This window comes from Sarcophilus harrisii, chromosome 6, assembly GCF_902635505.1.
Source record: "Sarcophilus harrisii chromosome 6, mSarHar1.11, whole genome shotgun sequence".
In the NCBI taxonomy this organism is placed as follows: Eukaryota; Metazoa; Chordata; class Mammalia; order Dasyuromorphia; family Dasyuridae; genus Sarcophilus; species Sarcophilus harrisii.
In genome coordinates this window covers 180,108,750-180,130,489 of record NC_045431.1, presented here as the reverse complement: position 1 = coordinate 180,130,489, position 21,740 = coordinate 180,108,750, and the positions used below count along the sequence as shown (strand labels likewise).

Sequence of the window (21,740 nt, the reverse complement as noted above, 5' to 3'; positions counted from 1 at the left end):
CAACCTCATTTTAGAGTGAAACTGAAGGAAAGTTTGAGAAGTGAAGCAATTTGCCCAAGATCAGAAGCTGGCTCTTCCTTGAGTTTTCCCCTGTTTAATGGTGGGTGCCACAGGGGAGCTCAAAGACACAGCTCTGTGCTTCTCTTTGTAGTCTCAGCACTTAGCACAATGCCTGATACAAAGTAGGTGCTGCATAAATGTCTGATGATGACTTGCTAAAGAAGCTCTGGGGTGAGGTTTGTGGTCCCTACCAGAAGTGGCTGTGAAGCAGTTACACAAGTTGGCTCCTCTGTAAAACAGCTGGACTGCCCAGCTGGTTCCTAAGGCCCCTGCAGCTCAAGCATTCAGTGAATCTTTAGAGATTCTGGATCTATTAAAAAAGAGCATTATTATGGAAAGATTATAGAGTAGAAAGTCCCTGCCCATTTCATGTTAACCATGAACTTTCAAAATAACAATTACAACAACATAACAATATAACACCCTAGACCAGTGTTTCCCAAACCCAAAGAAGAATAATGTGGATCTGTAAGGCATTTCCCTTCTTCCCCGCTCACCATTCTGTCCTTGGTGGATAGAAGTCAGGAACAAGGGAGAAGAAAGAACAGGAGAGGATTTACACGGGAGGAATAATGTATAGAGATGGAGTCAGGTTTAAGGTTTTTTAATTTAGAACCTATGATTTCCTTCCTGTAGGGAATTCCCCAAGAAGAAAAATACCCATATGGTGGGTTGCTTGGGACATTGAGAGATTAGACATTTGTCCAGGATCCCATGGCCAATATGCATGAGAGTCAGCACTTAAATTCAGACTGTCATGACTGTGAGGTCAGCTCTCTAAGCCATGATATCACTTCTTGGATTTAGAAGTTATAAGAAGTGTAATGGAAATAAAGGTTTCAAAGCTAATCATCAAAATATTTGGTGTGTACTGATGGTTGGGAAATGCTTATTTACACTATTCCTCAAATAGGGCAATTCTTCCAGATAGTGACTACAACCGAGGTGCCCTTGGAGATTCACTTTGATTTATCTGAATGATATCATGCAGCTGCATTTTAGGGATTATGCTTGTCACCCCTGCTCTGTGGGAGGCTGGGGCTGGTTCTCTGCTTGAGCTGGGAGTTCTTAGCTAAAAGCCGATTAGGCCACAATATAGTGATCCCCTGGGGATAGGGGAATCCATTCACTTGGTTTTGTAATATTTTGTCAACTGTACTTCAAAAATATTGGTTACCTTTTTAATTCTATACATTTTATTTTATGTATTTAAAAATATTCTTCTGTGAAGAAGTCCATAAGCATCAATAGATTTCTAAAAGTACTTATGATATTTAAAAAATGGGTTATGAATTCCAATCTAGAATCCTAATTAACCATACAAACATGCCGCAAAGGAACTGTGAAATATCCACTACACTTGTGGAACTTGAACTAGGAATCTACTATATGAAACCACAGGAGTATTTGGAGTTATGGTTTAGGAAGCTACTCTTCCTCAAAACCATCTGTCCAAATATCTGGAAGTGGAACAAATTGGGCCATTATTGACCTATTACTCAGCTCTAATTGGATATCATAGAGCTAGGAGGGACCTTGAGAGTTTATCCTGGCCGTTCTGACACACTACCTTCAGACAGGTTGAAAACGCTATTTTTCCACTTTGCAGATACTATTTCTCCAAGTTGGCTACTAGATGAGAAAGTGTTGAGGTAGGAGATAGCTTGATGTTCAGTAGCAGATGGGGAAAATCTGGATTCAAATTCTCTCTGACATATACTGTGTGATTGTGAGCAAATCACTTAACTTCCCTCGTTTCACCATCCACATATCGTGGAGAATAATTCTGTCTCCTACCTCAGAGGCTGCTGGGAGGCTCAAGTGAAAGACAGCATGGAGAGGGTTTTGCAAATTTTGAGGGGTTAAAAATATGTTGGCTACTAGTCTTAGTAGAAGACTAAGTAGGGAGAAGAAAGAGTCACCCTATGAAACCACGATGACACCTGCTAGTGATGTTACAGATGACCCTAACCGGAGTCCCACTCTTAGCTGAAGTAGTGAACATCATATTTGTACGAAGAAGAGATTTTACCTCCGCAACGGCCCACCGAAGCTGCCGCAGCTGCTCCAAGGACTCAGCTGTAGACAGACCACCTTGGGGCTTCTTCCGAACATACTGGGTGAACATGGACTCTCCAGCATAAAGCAGGGAGCTCGCTCTCCGGGCAATCCCTTTCAGTGAGCTACGGGAAGTATAAAATCCAGTCCAGCTCTGGAATGGCTCTAAGAAAGAAGGTTAGAGAAACAATTTAGAACTAAAGGCAAGAATGGCCCTCTAATATTGCTAATGACCCACACACTCTAAGGGGCAGGCCTTAGAGCTGACTTCATGGTCTCATTTGATCCTTGGGAATCCAGGAGAATTTGATCCAGAGAAGCACCGTCATGAACCAGGTACATGTGAATTCTCCTCCTCTCCCACTGGAAGGGTACCCCAAGGCTTCCACACCCCCAAGGACAAAGGATGCAAGGTCAGACACCAACCCAACTCTCCCAACTTTATCAGGCTCCTCCCTGCTGTGACTGGATGCTCCCTCCATATCAGATTTTTTCATCCCAAAATAATGGCAAATCTCAGCATTTACACCCTCACCTTATTAGCACTTTTTCTATCATGATATTCCCAAAAACGCCAATGGAAAAACTAGGTCAGTGAACTGCTTATTGGACTGGGGGCCAGTGATGGAGGGAGCTTCCCCCTAAGGCTGCCCTGGAAGGGGGTTCCTCAAGCTCTTGATATGCTACACCGTAGTGACTGGGTATGGGCAACACGACATCGACTACCACCTGGCAGGAGCTGCTACAGTTTAAGGACAGAGAAAAGTTGGAATATGAAGAGGAGAACCACCAGGATGGAGGAGGGCCAAGCATCCACGTCTAGGAGGATCAAAAGAACTTGGCATGATTAGCCAGAAATGCCTATCTTCAAGCACCCAAAGAGTTGTCATAGAGAGAAAAGGCCTGACTTACTGCATGTGGCCCCAGAGGACAAAAGCAAGGAGGAATGGGTATAAGTTGTGAAAAGGCAGTTAGGCTCAAAGTCAGGAACCGCCCCCCCCCCCAATGGGGCTGTCTAAAGGCTTCTGGAGGTGGGGAGGGCTTCCCTTCCTGGAGGTCTTCCAGCAGAGGCCGGTGTGTCCCATTGGGGATTCCTTTAGTGTACAAGCTGGACTAAATAGCCACTAGGCCCCTTCTAACTGTCCAATAGGGTGATTTCCAGAAGTAGCATGGTGTTGGGGACAGAGCACTGAACCTGGAGTCCAGAGAACCTGCACCCAGCTCCAACTCTATTCTCTACAGCTGTGGAACGCCGGGAAAGTAACTTCAGTTCTCCCATCTTCAAACTTCCATCTTTTTTTTTTTTTTTTTTTTATTTAATAGCCTTTTATTTACAGGATTTATACATGGGTAACTTTACAGCATTAACAATTGCCAAACCTCTTGTTCCAATTTTTCACCTCTTACCCCCCCCACCCCCTCCCCTAAATGGCAGGATGACCAGTAGATGTTAAATATATTAAAATATAACTTAGATACACAATAAGTATACATGACCAAAACATTATTTTGCTGTACAAAAAGAATCAGACTCTGAATTATTGTACAATTAGCTTGTGAAGGAAATCAAAGATGCAGGTGTGCATAAATATAGGGACTGGGAATTCAATGTAATGGTTTTTAGTCATCTCCCAGAGTTCTTTTTCTGGGTATAGCTACAAACTTCCATCTTTAAGATAAAGGGCTTGGTCCTTGGGGAGGTGTGTGTGTGTGGGGGGGGTTCTTTACTACTCCAAATGTACAACTCTAAGTGGATAGAAGCCCATGGGGCCAGCACATCTTAATGTTTACTTGGGCAGCTGGTGGACCAGCTCACAGAGAGCTGGGCTGGAATCAGGAAGCTTCATCTTCCCGGGTTCAAATCTGACTTGAGACTCTTACTAGCTGGGTGACTCTGGTCATGCCATTGATCCTGTCTGCCTCAGGTTCAGCTGGAGAAGGAAAGACCCCCTCCAGTGTCTTTGCCAAGAAACTCACAAATGGAATTATAAAGAGCTGGACATAACTGAAAAATAACTCAGCAACTACAACTAAGTAACACAATAACCCAGAAGACTAGGCAATGCATGTATGCATTTTATGCCCTTTACATAGATGAGAAAATGGAGTTCAGTGAGCTTCCCCTGGTAATATAGCAGAAAATGTCAAGAAGAACGGAGTTTGAATCTATACTCAGAGACTTACTAGCTATATAAGCCCCCTCCCAGGAATTGCTTACTAATATGGAAATGGGGACAAATAATGGCACTTACTTTTAAAAGTTATTGTGAGGAGTGAATGAGACAACATATATAAAGTGCTTTGCAAACCATAAGGCACTATTGAAACATCAGATATAATTATTATTATTATTACTACTATGAGGACTCGACTTGGTCATTCGTTTTTTTGCTCTGAAGAATCTTATTAAAATTCTTAACCTAGGCACATGACAATGTTTTGTTTTGTTTTTCTGTTTTTGTATTTTTTTAATAATTTAAAAAAAAAAAAAAGAAGTACCCTGGCCAAAAAAAAAAAAAGATTCTTAACCTAAGTTGTGACCCAAGAATGATATTATAGAAGGGAAGGGAACAAAATAAGTGTTTCTGTAGTGCTTATTAGATGTAAAGTACTGTACTTTTATAATTATCATCTTATTTGATTTTTTCACAAAATTCTGGGAAGTAGGTATTATTATTATCCCCATTTACGACTGAGGGAAACTGAAACAAATGGAGGTTAAGTAACTTCTGGATCATTGTCCTGGGAGTCAGGAACACGGAGGTCCTACCACCAACTTTGTCACGATCACTTTAGGTCTTAGTCTCCTCTTGGGCAAATTAAAGGAAGTTTGATAAATCAAACTCTTTGAGTAAATAAAATCAATAAATAGTTATTGAATGCTTATTATGAATAAAAATAGAACTTAAAAAGACAGTCTCTGTTCTCAAAGAAGCTTAGACTAATAGAAAAACAGACAAATACAACTAGCATTAATAATAACACTAATAACATAAACAATAATAACTAAGATTTATGTAGTGCTTTAAAATTTACAAAGCAGTTTATGAAAATATCTTGTTTGACCCTCCCAACCATCCTGTGAGTAGTTAGTACGTGAACTATCATCTCTGCTTTAGAAAAGGGCACAAACAGAAAAGTCAATTTCCATAGGGGCAATCCTGGAACTTCCAACGGGAGGTAGCATTTGAACTGGGTTTTAACAGATGGGAAAGACTTCAAGAGGAAGGAAGGGCAAGGTTAAGTCATTCTCAGAAAAGGTAGCAGCTTGTACAAAGATGCAGAGGAGGGGATAACTATGATTCTGGAAAAAGGAAAAAAAGCTGAAGAGGTCTGGCAAGGGATAGCAAGGGTTTTACTAAACAGAGAGTAAATTGATTAAGAGAACTATGGTTTTCAACAGCGAGGTAATTCAGGCCAGTTCTAATGGTCTTGTGATGGAGAGAGCCATATGCACCCAGAGTGAGGACTGTGGGAACTGAGAGTGGATCACAACATAACATTCTCACTTTTTTGTGGTTGTTTACTTATATTTTGTTTTCTTTCTCATTTTCTTTCCTTTTTGATCTCATTTTTCTTGTGCAACATGATAAATGTGGAAATATATATATATATATATATATAAGAATTATACATGTTTATCATATATTGGATTACTTGCTGTCTGGGGAGGGAAGGAGAAGAGAGGGAGAAAAAAATTTGTAACACAATGTTTTGCAAGGATGAATGTTGAAAACTATGAATATGTTTTGAAATAAAAAGCTTTATTTTGAGAGAGAGAGAGACAGAGAGAGAGAACTTACTCTGGAAGCTTACTGCCAAAAGAGGCTTTGGACAATCAGAGAATATCAAAACCATAAGAAATCTTACTAAAGAACACAGAATAAAGACTATAAGAGGTAGAAGGGAGCCAAAAGCCTAGAACAGAATGGGACTCTGAATTTTAAAAAAGCTTTAGAACACAGGGAGCTCAGCATTTACTTAAGTCTCAAAAGTTCTTCTGACAGAGTAGGAAACTGAGGACTAGACAAATGAAATGAAATTACTTATAGACAGTGACAGAATTGGAGCTGGCGCCAAGGTTTCTGAGAAGAGCTATTTCAGTTTTGTCCTCAGGGAGGTAAATAGGAAGCAGTCTGTCCCAGAGCCACAATTAATCTGAACTCTTCCATTTCATCTTTAAGTGGGGAAGCAGGAGGGCCATGATCTCTGAGGAGGCCTCTAAGAGGGGTCATCGTGCATCCTGGGCTGTTCTGGAAATCTGGGACAAAGCGAGGAATGTGTGACCTCTTGTGGCTACAGGGGCAGCCCCTGCCATGGGGACTCTCTGGGTCAGGGTTGGGAGGGTAACTCTCCCCTCCATTTGGGCAGGAGAGAACCTAACACTTTTCATCAGCCATTTACAATGAAGGCTTGTTGTTCAAACTTTTCTAAGTTTAAGAGAAGACCAGAATGAGTGAGGTTCCTTTTTTCTTGAGCTCTCACACACCCGTCAGCAGGGCTACAAAAAAGCACCTGTCTTGAAGTTGGATCATGAATCAGCTTGTAAATTAGCCTCACTTGATGCTATGGAATTACAATGCCCTCCATCAGGAGGCCAACCTCTGGGGAAAATGTACTTCCCTCCGCTCTTTGCAGAGGCAGAGAAGTGATTATGGGAATAGAATATTTCATATACTGTCAGCCTCCGTTGATGTGTTGGTTAGTTTTGCTTATTTACTTTGAAAACAAAAATCTTTTGTAATGGATGGTTTGCTGGAAAGAGGCTTTTGTTTGTATTTCAAAAACAAAAGATAATAAAAATTTTAGGAAATTAGCTTCAGTTTTTTGAGTTTCCCTCACAGGCAAATTAAATCTGCTAGTGGGGCTCCCAGAAACAATCAATTAACAAACAAGCATTTATTAACCACCTACTATGTGTCAGTCCCTGTGTTAGTTAATGAGAATACAAAGGTAAATGTGATACAGTTCCCACCCTCAAGGAGCTTCTAGTCTACCACAGAAGCCAACAAGTTCATGTTAAAAGATAGACGCTATGCTGTGTTTCCTCTTCTTTTTTCTGTTTTTTTTCTCTCTCCCATGTTTTTTCCTATTTGCTCTGCTTTTTCCTCTACTAACATAATTCATAAAACAATGCGTATTAAAAATAAACTAAAAAATTTTTTTAAAAGGATAGACATGGCATATAGAAAGTAAACACCAGACCACTTGAGATGAGAAGACGTTAGGTGAGAAGAAGGGATCAGAGAGGGTCTCTTGCAGAAGGTGGTCCTTAAATTGAGTCTCCCTCCCCAAAAAGGGAAGCAGCAAACACTGGACTTCTTTTGTTCACTTATGTGACAACACAGTGTGGTCCAAAGAACTAGGCTAAGAAAAAAGAGAGCAGAGTTCTAAACTACCAAGTTATTTCCCTTTTTGGTCCTTAGTTTTTCTATTTGTAGAATGGGGAGGGGACATGAAATCAAAGGGCTGGAAAGGCTCTAAAGAGGGCAGTCAGGATGGTGAGAGGTCTTGAGTTCATGATGGCTAAGGATAAATAAGGGACAAGGATTTAGGATATTCAACCTCGAGAAGTTTTAGTAAGGATATGATACACATCCTGAAAGTCACAAAAGACCATCACCAGAAGGAATGAGACTGGTCCCAAAGAACAATGAGTAAAAATTGCAAAAAGGCAAATTCAGGCTTGATTTAAGGGAAAACTTTTTAACAATGAAAGTTGCCCCAAAATGGAATGGACTTGGGGTGCAGTAGTTCCTTCCTCACTAGAGGCCTCCAAGCAAAGGCTAAATGACTGTTTGGCAGAAATAACATAGAAGGGAGTCCTACACAGGCCCAGGTGGCCCCTTATAACTCAGATTATGTGATTCTGACTGTGTGATCTCCAAAGTCTTTCTCTGCCCAGGTGATTAAAGATCTCTTTTGGACCATTCTGAATGTTCTCTGAGGGAGAAAAAAAAATCAGAATTTAATCCCGGATCTGAACTTTTTTGTCTTATATAAATGTTATAGGGGAAGTATCTTAAGGATGGGTCATTGTTGTTTGCACCCAGAGGATCCTGCTTAGAGTAAGCAATTGATGAAAGCTTACTTTTTTGAGATCTGGTAAAGTCTGAGGACCCTAAATGGAAGTCATAGATAAGACGCACATAAACCCCCAAGTATTCTAGATTAACTCAAAGTGAGGAGGAAAGCAGGTGATGTACGTACCTGATGAATAGGGAAGAAAGTCCTGCTGGTTCCGTGTGCTCCAGGTGACATCTCGATCATGAAGGGCACGGAAGTAATCACCCAGGGTGGCATATTCCACAGTGACACCGAACTCCTCAGAGTGATTATTAATATAGGCTAGCAGCGGGTCCATGTTGGCAAACTGGACAGATGAGTTAAAGAACTGCTTGTCACAACCCTGCAAAAGAAGAATAACATAGCACCAGGAGCAAGGAGACCTGGTTCCCCGTCAGAACTCCAAGCTCACACTTTCCCCTCCCTCATCTGTCCAATGGCACCTCCCCTAAAGGTTGTGAAGATCTATGAAGGATCTGTTTGTGATCACATCATCTTTACAGACCACTGGAAGGCCCTCAAACCCACCCCAATGTGGTTGTGATCCCAGAACAAAGTGGAAGCGTAGTCTAAACGAAGCAGGTATCCAAGTGCTGTAGAAAGGGCCTAGGTCTGGAAAATGAACCAAATGAGCTGGAGCCTAGTCCTTTCTGGGCTATTAACTAGTCCTATGACCTCACCTCTCTGGGCCTCCATCTCCACTTTTATAAAAAAAGGTTAAATAAAATAATTTCTTAGGTTTGTTCCAGCTTTAACATTCTGTTTTCTATTCTAGAATTCATGTTAGTTCTAGTAATCTGTGAATTTGTGAAGCTTAACCAGTTTCACAAGAAGAAGAGATGACATGGAATTAGGTTTCTACCTTTTTGCCCTTTAGTATTTTTTTTTCATCCAACAATTACTTCTAAAGCATATAAGTTAATATAAGTTATTTGGGTAACTGTATTAGGGAATGGATAGATAAAAACAAAGCAAAATAAAACAGTCCTGGCAACTTCTCCTTGAAGGCAAGGATTGTTGTGTAGGGTGATGGTAAACCAAAATGATGGTAGTTAGGAAGACCTGTGTTCATAACTGGCCGTCAATAATTATTAGTTATATGGCCATGGACAAATCAGTGTCCATAAGCTTCAATTCCCTCATCTGTAAAATGGGGATATTATTTAATGCATCTATCTTCCAGAATTGTTATGCAGCTCAAATAAGATAATGTGTGTATATACTTTGTACATTTTAAAGGAGCATATAAATGTCAGTCATTATTATCAATGTTTTTAACTTGGCCTGAAGTATAATATACACACAAACAGGTAAGTCAACTTAAGATAATCTGGAAAAGAAGAAAGCCCTTATCACCTTAGCGGAAGGGAGAGATGAGTTAGGAAAGATCTATCCTCTGGTAAGAGAAAGCTTTTGAGCTGAGCCCTTGAAGGACACTATGAATTCTAAGAGATGGAGATAAGGGAGCATATTCCAGACACAGGAAAAGGACATGAGATGGAGTGACAAATACTCTGAACATCCGGCAGGTCATCTTGGCTGAAATGTACTGTATATAAAAACATGGGCTGATCTGCTTGTCTTGTGTGGAGCATGGTATCCACAGGTGATAGAGACACCATGTTTAGCTTGAATGGCTGTACAGACTTCCCATAGTACTGTAGGTAAGTCAAGTGCAGCCAGTTACAGTTTGTCATCATTTACTACAAGCCCATAGCAGGTAAGTCAAGTGCATCCAATCACAGCTGGCCATCATTTCCCACAAGCCCATGGCAAGTCAAGTGCATCAGATCACAGCTGGCCATCATTTACTACAACCCACGGCAGGTAAGTCAGGTGCACCCAGTTAAAGCTGGCCATCATTTACTATAACCCATAGCAGATAAGTCAAATGCATTTCCCACAAGCCCATGGCAGGTAAGTCAAGTGCATCCAATCACAGCTGGCCATCATTTACTATAAGCCCATAGCAGGTAAGTCAAGTGCACCCAGTTACAGCTGGCCATCATCTTCCACAAGCCCATGGCAATTAAGTCAAGTTCATCTAATCACAGCTGGCCATCATTTACCACAAATGATGTAGCATGAATGACAATATTGATGATATTAAGGAAGCAATGTATTTAGAGTGGAAAGATCTCTGAATTTAGGGGCTCTGACAAGCTGGATCCTAATTCTGATTCTGCTCCTAATTAGCTGTGTACACCTTGGGCTTCCCCTTCTTTTCATCTCAATCCTCCTTCAAGGCAAATGGGGATAATAATACCTGATTTACTTACTTTCAAGGTTGTTGTGAGGTCTGAAGGAGATTGTGTATATGAAGGCACTTTGTAACCAGCAAAGTACTATGTTCACACTTGTGAAATGTTAATGTTAATGCCATTTTATATGAGGATAACAAAGTGAAAGAGGAAGCAAGTTGCTTAAGAGCACTGAAAATGAATTATTGGACTGGACCCTTTAGTGCCGAGATCAGTGTTTGTTAATAAAGTATTTTGCTGATGTAGTCCTACAGGAGACTTTTTTTTCTCCTTTTCCTTAACTCATTTTGAATTGTTTGAAAAGAAAAGAACTTCAAAACCCCAAATATATAATTTTAGAGCTGAAGGGGAGCTAAGAATAGAGAAAACAGCTCACTAGAATTGGAAGTGACCTTAGAATATAAAACACAAAACGTTAGAGCTAAAAGGGACTTCAGAACACAAAAGAAAGACTGGTGGAACTAGAGAGGGTCTTATAAGAGCCAAGTTCCATGGAGATGTAGCATGTCTGGGCTGAAGGGTCACTTCGACTGTGTCATACTAGGTTTAATCAATAGAATGAGGCCAAAAGAGCCTGGTCTGGGAGAGGTGGGTTCTAGCCCAAGCTCCACCGCTCTTTAGCTGAGCAATTATGGGCGATGCATTTGTTTCACCTGCTTCCTCTCATCTGTGAATTGCAGACAATACCACCAGCCCCACGACCTCCCCCCTACGTTTGCCAGGTATCATTTTCCCAGATAGACAACCCTCAAACCAGACTCCACCAGTACTAAGGAGATGACTCCATTTTCCTTCAAGAGGAATAAGGAAGCTGCCAATGGGTGATCAGACCACTCAGAATACATCCTTTAGGAGCATCCTAGTTAATGAATTTCTAAGCTCCCAAAGATAAGTGCCTACCGGCTGCCTGTGCCCTTCAGTGATTGTGATTTTCCCCTTTTTAAAGTCAAACTGCCTTCTCCTTCTCAGGTACTTTCTATCCAGTGCCTCTGCTATTTCTGTGCCTGAATGGGAAAAGCACCAGACCTAGATTCAAACCCTAGCTCTCTAAACTTTGTCATTTTATCTTTTTAGGTCTGAGAGCTCTCACTGATGAAGTGGGGAATAATAATCCTAGCAATTGAAAACTCAGCTTTTGTGAGGCAAGCGCTCTGTAAAGCTTAATTTTTTTCTTTAAAAAGTGAATACTCAGGCTGCTAGCTGGTGCAGTGGGGAGAGTACCATCTCTGAAGTCAGGAAGAACTGAGTCAAATCTAGCCTCAGACACTTAACACTTTCTGGCTGTGTGATCCTAGGTAAGTGACAACCCCAATTGCTTCAAAAAAAAAAAAAAAAGTAAATATGAAGTCTAATAAGATAATATATGTATAGAGTTGTGTAATCATAAAACCCAAAAGAAAGCTACTGTTATCATCAACAAACTCCGTACCTCCATCACCAAATACAAACTCCTCTGTGTTGGTGTTCACAGATCCGCCCAACTACAGGGGCCTTCCTGCTGTTCTCACACTTGACATCATATCTCCCACCTCTAGATTTCTTCACAGCTCATTTCAAACACCAACTGCTGCATACGGCCTTCCCTGATTCCCCCAGCTCCCAGGATTCCTTCCCCTCACCCCACCTTGTATTTATTTTGTACATATATATATTTTTATACACCTACTGCTGCATATATATATATATATATATATATATATATATATATATGCTTATGTTACATAGTAATATCTTCAACAGAATGGAAATTTCTTGAGGGCAGTGATGGCTTTATTTTTGTCCCCAGAGCCTAGCAAAGCGACTAGAACATAGTAGGCACTTAATAAGTGTTTGATTAATGAAGGAAGGGAAAGGGGTGGGAAGGAAGGAGAGAAGGAACAAGAGAAGGAAGGAAGGAGAAAATGGAAGAGGGATGGAAGAAGAAAAAGAAGGGAAGGAAGGGAGGGGGAGGGAGAAAAGGAAGGAAGGAAGGAAGGAAGAAGGGGGAGGGAGAGAAGGAAGGAAAGAAGAAAGGAAGGAAGAAGGGAGGGAGGGAGAGAAGGGAGGGAGGGAGAGAAGGAAGGAAGGATACTCTTTCCAGTCATTCAGTCCTCTCATTCAGTCCATACAACAATCCTACAAAGTAGGTAGTACAAAGAGTTCAAGCAATTTGCTCAAGATCAACCAGCTAACAAAAGCTTGAAGACAGGTGGATTTCTCTATTTTAAGTCCAGAGATGTTTTCCTCCACATCAAATTGTTTCTGTAATTAAGAGAATTGGCCTCCCATGATTGAGACTCTGACTCCTTACCCATGGCCAAAGCACATCCTGGGTCCTGAACCAGGCTGCCCTCTCCTTGATGTTGGCCACCATGGTTTGGGCATAGAGCCTGAGGCTGGCATCTGTCACTGGCACACTCATGTTGGGGTAAATACCATCTTCTGGAGGGTTGGGGAAAACTGCAATTCCATTCCAATAAAAGCCTGACCTGAGGAGAAAACAGACAGTGGTGGTTCCTCAGCATTAAGAAAAACAACTCATGTCTCCATAACAACTGGTCTCCCCTCACAAGAGACCTCTGAGGGAAGGAGGGAGGATTTCCAAGAAGGTAAAAGTCACTGCCCTGTGACTAGGTAGAGCTGCCGTTTAAACCTGGCTCTTCTGTCTCTTACATTCGGCTTTCTTTCCATTCAGCCGCACTGCCTCTCATTGCCCACAATAATACCTCATATTTGTTAGCACAGAGCCCAGCACATGATGATGATGATATTGAAATAGTTTGATGTTTCAGAATACTAACACTTCATGTAATTTATTTGCTCTGTAATTCTGTGTGTTTTGTGTTTGTAGCAGTAGGGGCAGGGACCTAGAATTGAGTGGATGCTCTCAGTTGAGAAGTGGCTGAATAAGTAATGATATGGGAAAGCAATGGGATATTATCGTTCTACAAGAGATAATAAGCAGACTGATTTCAGAATCAGCACGTTAAGGTTTGCAAAGGGTCTTTACATATATCATATAAATAAGCTACCAAGCATGAAAGAGAGCCTGGGGTCAGGCTGAGGCTGAACCTTATTCTGTTGCTAACAGGGAGGGAGCTGCTGAATGCTGACAGCTCACCAGCCCCAGGAGCCTTTTTTATTTGTTGGTATTTTCTGTTTCTTACATCAGCATAGCTATCCTATGTATCCCTTTCATTCCCTCTGTCAGAGAGCCATCTTATATGAGTAGTATTTTTTAAAAAGGAAAAAAATGTCAGCACTACTGATCAATATATTGAAAAAGTCCAAAAACATGTGTGATGTAAAATAGCTGTGGAGTTCCCACCCCCAGGAAGACATAGATGGGGGATGCCTTTTCATATCTCTTCATCTGTTCAATCTTTGTAATTGTATTTAATTTTCTTTGAACTTTTTTGTTGTGTCATTATTCTTTTCATTTACATGGGGGAAGGAAGAAGAAGGAAGAAGAGGGAAAAGAGGGAGGGGGAGAGAGATACAGGTCCAAATAAAAGTCCCAAGTTCTCCTTTCAACTCTGACACACTATCTGAATGACCTTGCATTATTGGCTTAATTTCTCTAATTTTCTTTCTTTCTTTTTTTTTTCCTTCCTTCCTTTCTTTCTTTCTTTTTTTTTGCTGAGGCAATTGGGGTTGAGTGACTTGCCCAGGGTCACACAGCCAGGAAGTGTTAAGTGTCTGAGACCAGATTTGAACTCAGGTCCTCCTAACTTCAGGGCTGGTGCTCTATCCACTGTACCATCTAGCTGCCCCCAATTTCTCTAATTTTCAATGTTTCAATATGTCAAATGGAGAGAATATAACTTAAACTCAGCCTGTGCTGCTCCTGATCCTTTCCCTGTATAAAGGCAGCTCGGATTATTGAGCTCAAATGAGGCTGGAATGAGACATAATGGCCAGGAAAATGTTTTGAGAAGCACTAATCTTTTTATAAACATAAATGGTTATTATTTTAAAAATCAGGATATGGAAATAGATGCTCATGATCTTTATCAGCTCTTAAGCATAGCAGTAGTGCTAGAATGCCCAGGGTTATTTTCCCATAATGCTTCTACAGGACATTAAGCTGGTCCATTAGCTTTTATTCAAGGGGAACACTGGTAGGTATTGAGACTAATATTTCTCTTCAAATGAGCAAGTTTCATTCGCTGGAGAGCAAGTTATCCCTTGCTTTCTGCTATCTTTTAAGACTTACAAAGGAGCCAGTAGAGATTGGAGGAAAAGTAGGAGGGATTCAGGAAGAGTGGGTTTTTGTCTTAAATAAACATTTTGGAAAGTAGTTGGATTATGTAACTTCTAAGGTCACTTTTAACTCTAAGAAATTTTCTGTCATCAACATCATGCTCATCAGTGTTACTGTTCCCACACCTCTCTCTGCAACTTTGATCAGTCTTCTACTTACCATCCTCTCCATCCCACCCCACCCACCCCCTAACAATACACCTTTTCTCTTTTGGGCCTTAAGTGTTTTTCCAACTACAAAATGAGATAATATATGAGCCAACTCTAACAATCTCTGTTGCAGACTCTAAGGCTTCTAATTATATATCTATATTCTATAGTCCCTATTAGCTCTATGAATCTATCTACTATGTCCTAGAACAGGAGTCCATGAACTTGGCCTTTTGATCTGATTTTCTTACACAGCATGACAAATATGGAAATATGTTTAGAAGAATTGCACATGTTTAACTTAGATTGCTTGCTGTCTTGGGGAGGAGGGAGGGTCAGAGAGAGGATAAAAATTTTGGAATATAAGGTTTTGCAAAGGTGAAAACTTTTTATATGTATTTTTAAAAATAAAAATTATTTAAAATATTATGTATTTTGTATTATACATTTAAAAACACTATTCTGAGAAGGAGTTTGTAGATTTCACTAGACTGCCAAGAGAAAAGAAAGGGAATAAGCATTTATCTAGCACCAAATACATGCCAGGCACTGGGCTAAGTACTTTATAAACATTAACCCACTTGATCAAGAAATTGATTCTAGAAAGAAGATGCATCTGGAGTCAGAAGAACTCTGGCCCACTAGCAATGTGCCCGTTAACAAGTTACTTCCTCAATCTAACAAAAAATAAGGGGAGGGTGTTAGAGAAAAGGTCAGCTCCAACTCTGTGATTCTGTTTTCTGGTGCTAATTCTGAAAGAAAAAGCTTTGGTCCTGGAGCTAGAGTACCTGAGATGGAGCTCTGATTCTGACACTTATACACTGTGACCTTAAGTAGATCAATCTCCCTCTAAAGGACTTAGTATTCTTATCAAGTAAAGTGGATAAACTTCTGGACCTGGAGTCAGGAAGGCCTAAGTTCAAATTCAGCTTCAGATATTTGCAGGCTATATCACTGAGCAAGTCACTTAATGAATGTCTACTTCAATTCACTTATAATTCAATTCATTCACTTATAAAATGAGGATTATAATAGCACCTCCTAGGGTTGTTGTAAGAATCAAGAGAGATATCTGTGAAGTGATTTGTAAACCTTAAAGCACTATTTTTCATCATCATCATCATCATCATTATTATTAGAAAATCTCAGAGACCCCTTTCATCAATGATAGCTGTCATTTCTCACTGTACCTCAAAGCCTCCCGCTGTAAAATTAGTAAGTTGGATTGGATGATGTTTAAGCTCTAAATTCAATGTTCCAAAGTCCTATAGTAACAGATCCTGAATAGATTCCACTCAAAGCCAAATGAAGTCACTAGTCAAAATAGAATTCATCAATGAAAGCAAAATATCACTTGGGACCACAACTCAGCTGACAGCAAAGCTGTCTTTCTTGCCAAACTTAATCTATTTTACCTAAAAAAGCCTCCAAACTCACTTCCTGAGATGCTGACCAGCAGAAAGATAACCTTCATTTATGAGAGAGCTGCTCTGCCTCCTGGTAAGGCAGCAGTAACACAGCAGAGAACAGTCCTCAGGGGGAGCGGAATAAAAGTGAGAAAACTGCTGGATGTGCAATGGTGAAAAGTGTGTGTGTGTGGATTTCCTTTTCATGAAAAATAGCAGTATTTGCTTTCAGCTCAGAGACAATGAAAAGTAGCCTGTAGCTACTGAGATTTCTTCCGTAGAAGAAAAACACACACATACACAGAGAGAGCACAAGCACAAATACATGTGCATGTACATACATAAACACGTGCAGGTATATAGAGATGCATATAGATACCCACGTATTCAGAATTGGCATTTGAGAGGTGGGAAGCCTTCTCCCTCCAAAGAGTACCACTCGTGGGCCAGATTATATCCCAGGAGACAACACCTCAGCCCCCAGTGTTGGTAATGGCTTCTCTCGTTTCTTTAGTGCTGTCCCACAAACATGGGGGACTTGTTAGGGAAAGGAGTAGGCTGGGGCTGCAGCCAGAAGCTGTGGGCCTGCAGCTCACCGGCTCTGGGCCCAATGTCAAATTTTCACCAGACCCTTTCAGAATTAGCCAGAGAACAGAATCACAGAATTGGAGCTGGCCTTTTCTCTAACTCAGTAAAACAGGACTAATAACATTTTAATCTACCTCCCTCACTGAGCTGTTAGGAGAAGAATATTTCATCCATTTTAAAGTGCTACATAAATGTGAGCTATTTTTAAGAGAGTAATGTAAAACCGTGAGAGAGAGAAAACATGGTATAGTCGCAGGGGTCCTCAAACTTTTTAAATAGGGGGCCAATTCACTGTCCCTCAGACTGTTGGAGGGCTGTACTATATTAAAAATAAAAACTTTGTTTTGTGGCCTTTAAATAAAGAAACTTCATAGCCCTGGGTGAGGGAGGATAATTGTCCTCAGATACCGCATCTGGCCCGTGGGCATAGTTTGAGGACCCCTGATAGTGGATGGAATCGACCTTGGATCCAGGAAGCCTGGATCTGGATATATGGCAGTGCCATCCAGAGCAAGATATTTAACATCCTGAACCTCCCAGGGCTCTCAGCACTCTCTAATACCAGAAGATGCTGATCTGCACTGGTAGAGAGTGTTTCCTCTGAAGATTTTACCAATGAAATCCCAGGTCCAGAGCATCTTCTTCCCCCCTGCCATCACCCATCGGAGCACCACGGATACACTGGGAAGTCTGACACAAGCCTTTCCTTTCAACAGTCCTGGGACATGAGTAACGCAGGGCTGGCTCGGCTTATAGGTGGTGTGTCTTTAAGAGCAGGGACTGTTTCCCCAGCCCCTAGCACATGTTTGGCACACAGTCAATGCTCCATGAAGGCCTGGCTCACTGGAAGGAGGGAGGAAGGGTTTATTTAGAAAACAAGAAATCAGATAAAACAGAAGTTCCAGAGTAGGGGAGCAGACAGTGAGGGGCAGTAAACTGAGGCTGGCGGTGGAGTTAGGGGAGCAATCCCAGCTCAACTACTGACCACTTATGTGACTCTGCGTAAGTCTCTTCACTTACTAGTTTCGTAAGATGTAAAATGAAGACACTGGAGTAGAACAGACGTGTCGGCCGCTGCAGACATGTGAGCCCCACCATTCCACAGGGCCATGGGATTCAGATGTAATGATAGATTAAAACAGATGAGTCGCCTGTTTCCCTTTGAGACCAACTTCTGAGGTCACTTCCAGCCCTGGGTTCATGCCATCCAGCGCAGTATTTTGAAAGAGCCGACCCTGGGAAGACTGTGGTGTCCCTTTGCAAGGCTGGATGTGACCACAGCTGCCCTTTCCCTTGGCAGTGAGGGGTGAGGTGGGGGATAATATACAAGAGCTGTGCTTTGCATGGGGTTGGAATTACACAGTGGGCACTGAAGGAACAAATGCATGATCTCCCGGCTTTGTTTCTTTTGTTCTGAGCTGCTTTTTTGAAGGAAGAAAGCTGAGGGAAAACTAGAAAAAAATTTGGATATGGAATCAGAAAGCCTGAGTCTGAATTTTCTTTCTAGCATTTACTAGCTGAATGCTTCAGATAAGTTACTTAAATTACTTATCTAAGTGTTTGGAAGTTTATAAATGGGAATAATAACAATAAATACCATTTATTGCTTTAAGGTTTACAAAATACATCCTAACAACCCTGTGAAGCAGGTAGCCCTAAGTATTATTATTCTCATTTTACAGAAAAGAAAACTGAGGCTCAGAGACACTGTGACTTGGCCATGCTTTCACACCCAATTAAGTGCAGGATTTGAATCCAGCCCTCCAGACTTTTATCCTATCTGTCCCATAAAGCTGCTGTGATAAAAGTGCTTTATAAATTCTCCAACGCATTGGAAATATGAATTATATTGCAGGCACATTTCCTTGGTATTGTTGAAAGTTAAAAAAAAAAAAAAGTTTCCCTTGTGTTCTATAATCTCTGTAAAAATCCATAGAGGCAGACTTTGGACAGAAAATGCCATCTGCATCCAGAAAAAGAACTAAGAAGACTGAATATAAATCAACACATGCTATGTTAACTTCTTTTTTCTGTGTGTTTTTTTTTAATCTCTCCCATGGTTTTTCTCTTTTGCTCTGATTTTTCTCTCCCAACATGATTCATAAAGCAATGTGAATTAAAAATAAATTTGGGGTTTTTTAAACCCCAAAACTCCATGGAGGTCACATGCACTCCAAAGTCCTGTGTGAAGGCAAGATGTTCTTGGAATAGTGCTAATTATGTGCAGTTATATACGTACACATACATACAGTCTTTATGTATGTTTCCAAATATACGGGACATTAAAAAATGAAAAAATGTGTGTATACATATATGTGTATGTATATGTACATATATACACATATATGCATAGTGCAAACCCATATATGTATATGTGTAGTGTCTCCCTCTATTGACTGTAAGCTTCTTGAGGGGAGGAAGGGAGTGTTTCATTTTTGTATTTCCAGCAATTTCATGGCATCACTTACTGGCACACAAATGCAATATTGATATTATTTAACAATACATCTGACTTGATTTCAGAGAGGCCTGAAGAGACTTACATGAACTGATGCTAAGTGAAATGAGCAGAACCAGGAGGTAACTGTACATGGCAACAAGAAGACTATAAGATGATCAATTCTGCTGGACGTGGCTCTCTTCAACAATGAGATGATTCAGACCAATTCTAGTGATCTTGTGACGAAGAGAGCCATCTGCACCCAGAGAGAGAACTGTGGGAACTGAATATGGACCACAACATAGCATTTTTACTCTTTTTGTTGTTGTTCATTTGTATTTTGTTTTCTTATTCATTTTCTTTCCTTTTTGATCTGATCTTTCTTGTGCAACAAGATAATTGTACAAATATGTTTACATATATTGGAACTAACATTTTAACATGTATAACATATACTGGATTACTTGCCATCTAGGAGAGGGAGTTTGGGGGAAGGAAGGGAAAATTTGGAACAAAAGGCTATGCAAGGATCAATGTTGACAAATTATCCATGCATATGTTTTGAAAATAAAAAGCTTTAATAATTAAAAACAAAGTAACTCTGACTACATCACTCCCTTGTCCAATAAATTCCAGTTTATGCCCCTAGCATTTAATAAAGTGCCTGGTAAATATCTGCAGACTGACTGAAAAAGATGGGGGGCGGGGGGGGGAATCTTAATGGACTATAAACTCACCAAAAATCAACATTGTGAAATGAAAGCCAAAAATGACCTTAGGCTACATTAAGAGAGATATAGCTTCCAGCAATATGCTCAGTCTCTTTTGAAAGTATGGTGTTCAATTCCAGAAGCCAGTCTAGGAAGGGCTAATGAACTGGAGAACATCAAGAAGAGGACAATCAAGTTAGACTAGATGGCTCTGGATGTGAGAACCAACCCAACATTCTGTGATTCTAACACAGCTGGCAGACGGCCATGTCAGACACTAAAAGTAACCAACACCCAGTTACCAAGGGGAAGAAACGCACCTACCTGTTAGAAAAAGGGAGGTAGGAAGGGGTGCAGTAGCTGTACTGGTCCATAACATGAGTGAAGATTTCCTGACTTTCAGCCAGAGAGGGAGACCCTCGCCACACAAACTGCAGCTTCTGCAACACAGAATAAGGGCACCGATTAGGGAGCGACCAGAAGCCTAACAAGAGAACAGAAGCCAAAGAATAACAATAATACAAACTGTGTCTTGGTAGGAAGAGCACCATAGATACACTGGGGGGCAAAGTACAGAAGGAAGAGATCGAGCTTTGGGGTTTCCAGTCTTAAAGGAGAATCCAGAAAGTAGAAGCTGCAATCAGAGCATCTGTTTTCTGCCCAAGCACAAAGTGTTATACAAGATTAGGTAACATGCCAAGGATGCTCTTGAAAAAGTTGGTATTTCTGCAAGCTCTATGCCAAGGGCTATACATACACTATGTTATTTGGGACTAAGAATAACTTCATGAGAAGTTGCAGATTAGGGAGCTGATGGCCAGAGAAATAAAACGATCTCCCAAAGTCATACAACTGAATCATAATAGAGTTGTTGCCAATGATTCCTAGAGAAGCACCTGGGTCTCCACTTGGCCACTGACTGTAGACTGTATGGAGACAGAGTACTGTAGACAGAGTCTGCAGCCTGAATTCTGCATCTGATTCCATGCCATAGAAAAAAAGCTGTTTTTTCAAGCTGGATGACCCCCAATACTGACAATAACAAGGACACTAGTTAACATTTCTATAGGACTTCAGAGATACAAAATGCTTTATGTCCTTTATGTGTGTGTGTGTGTGTGTGTGTGTGTATATACATACATGCATAAACATATACATATAATTAAGCCTCACAGTACTATAGAGTAGATAGTACGGGCATTATTATACCCATTGTACAGATGAGGAAATGGAGATTCAGAGAGATAATGGGACCTTTTAATGGTTACATCATTCATTCAACAAACATTTATTAAGTGCCTGCTAGATGCCATGCATTATGTTAAATGCTAGAGCTACAAAAAGAGACAAAAGATAGTCCCCTGCCCTCAAGCAGTTTACAATCATATTTATATAGTATTTAAAAATATGTAATCACTCCATCAGTCAGCAAGCATTTGTAAGTACCTACCATGTGCCAGGCAGTGGTCTAAGTGAAGGGCAGGCAAAAATAAAAATGAAATATTCTCTGTCCTGAAGAAGCGTATAGTCTATTCTTTATAGTCTAAATATAAAAAATAAAACTAAAGTAATTGTGGTGCGAAAGGCACTAGGAGATAGGAGTAAGCAAAGATCTCAAAGAGAGTCACTTGGGTGAAATTTGAAAGAAACTAAGGATTGTAAGAGGTGGAGATAAGGCATGATGGGATAAGCAATGCTAAGGCTCAGAGATGGGCATGGAGCATGGTGTGTGAGGAACACCAGGAAGGCCAACGTGGAT

General features: G+C 40.6%; 1 protein-coding gene across 1 annotated transcript in view; it reads right to left on the bottom strand.

The window, feature by feature from the left end:
- MAN2B2 (mannosidase alpha class 2B member 2) overlaps window positions 1-21,740 on the bottom strand; it is a 66,843-nt gene that overhangs the window by 29,351 nt on the left and 15,752 nt on the right. The window contains exons 5-8 of the mRNA XM_012553007.3: window positions 20,306-20,421; window positions 12,736-12,913; window positions 8,329-8,527; window positions 2,093-2,283 (exon numbers count right to left, since the gene is read on the bottom strand). Of these exons, the coding sequence (XP_012408461.1) occupies window positions 2,093-2,283; window positions 8,329-8,527; window positions 12,736-12,913; window positions 20,306-20,421 (684 nt within the window). The remainder of the gene's footprint in view (window positions 1-2,092; window positions 2,284-8,328; window positions 8,528-12,735; window positions 12,914-20,305; window positions 20,422-21,740) is intronic.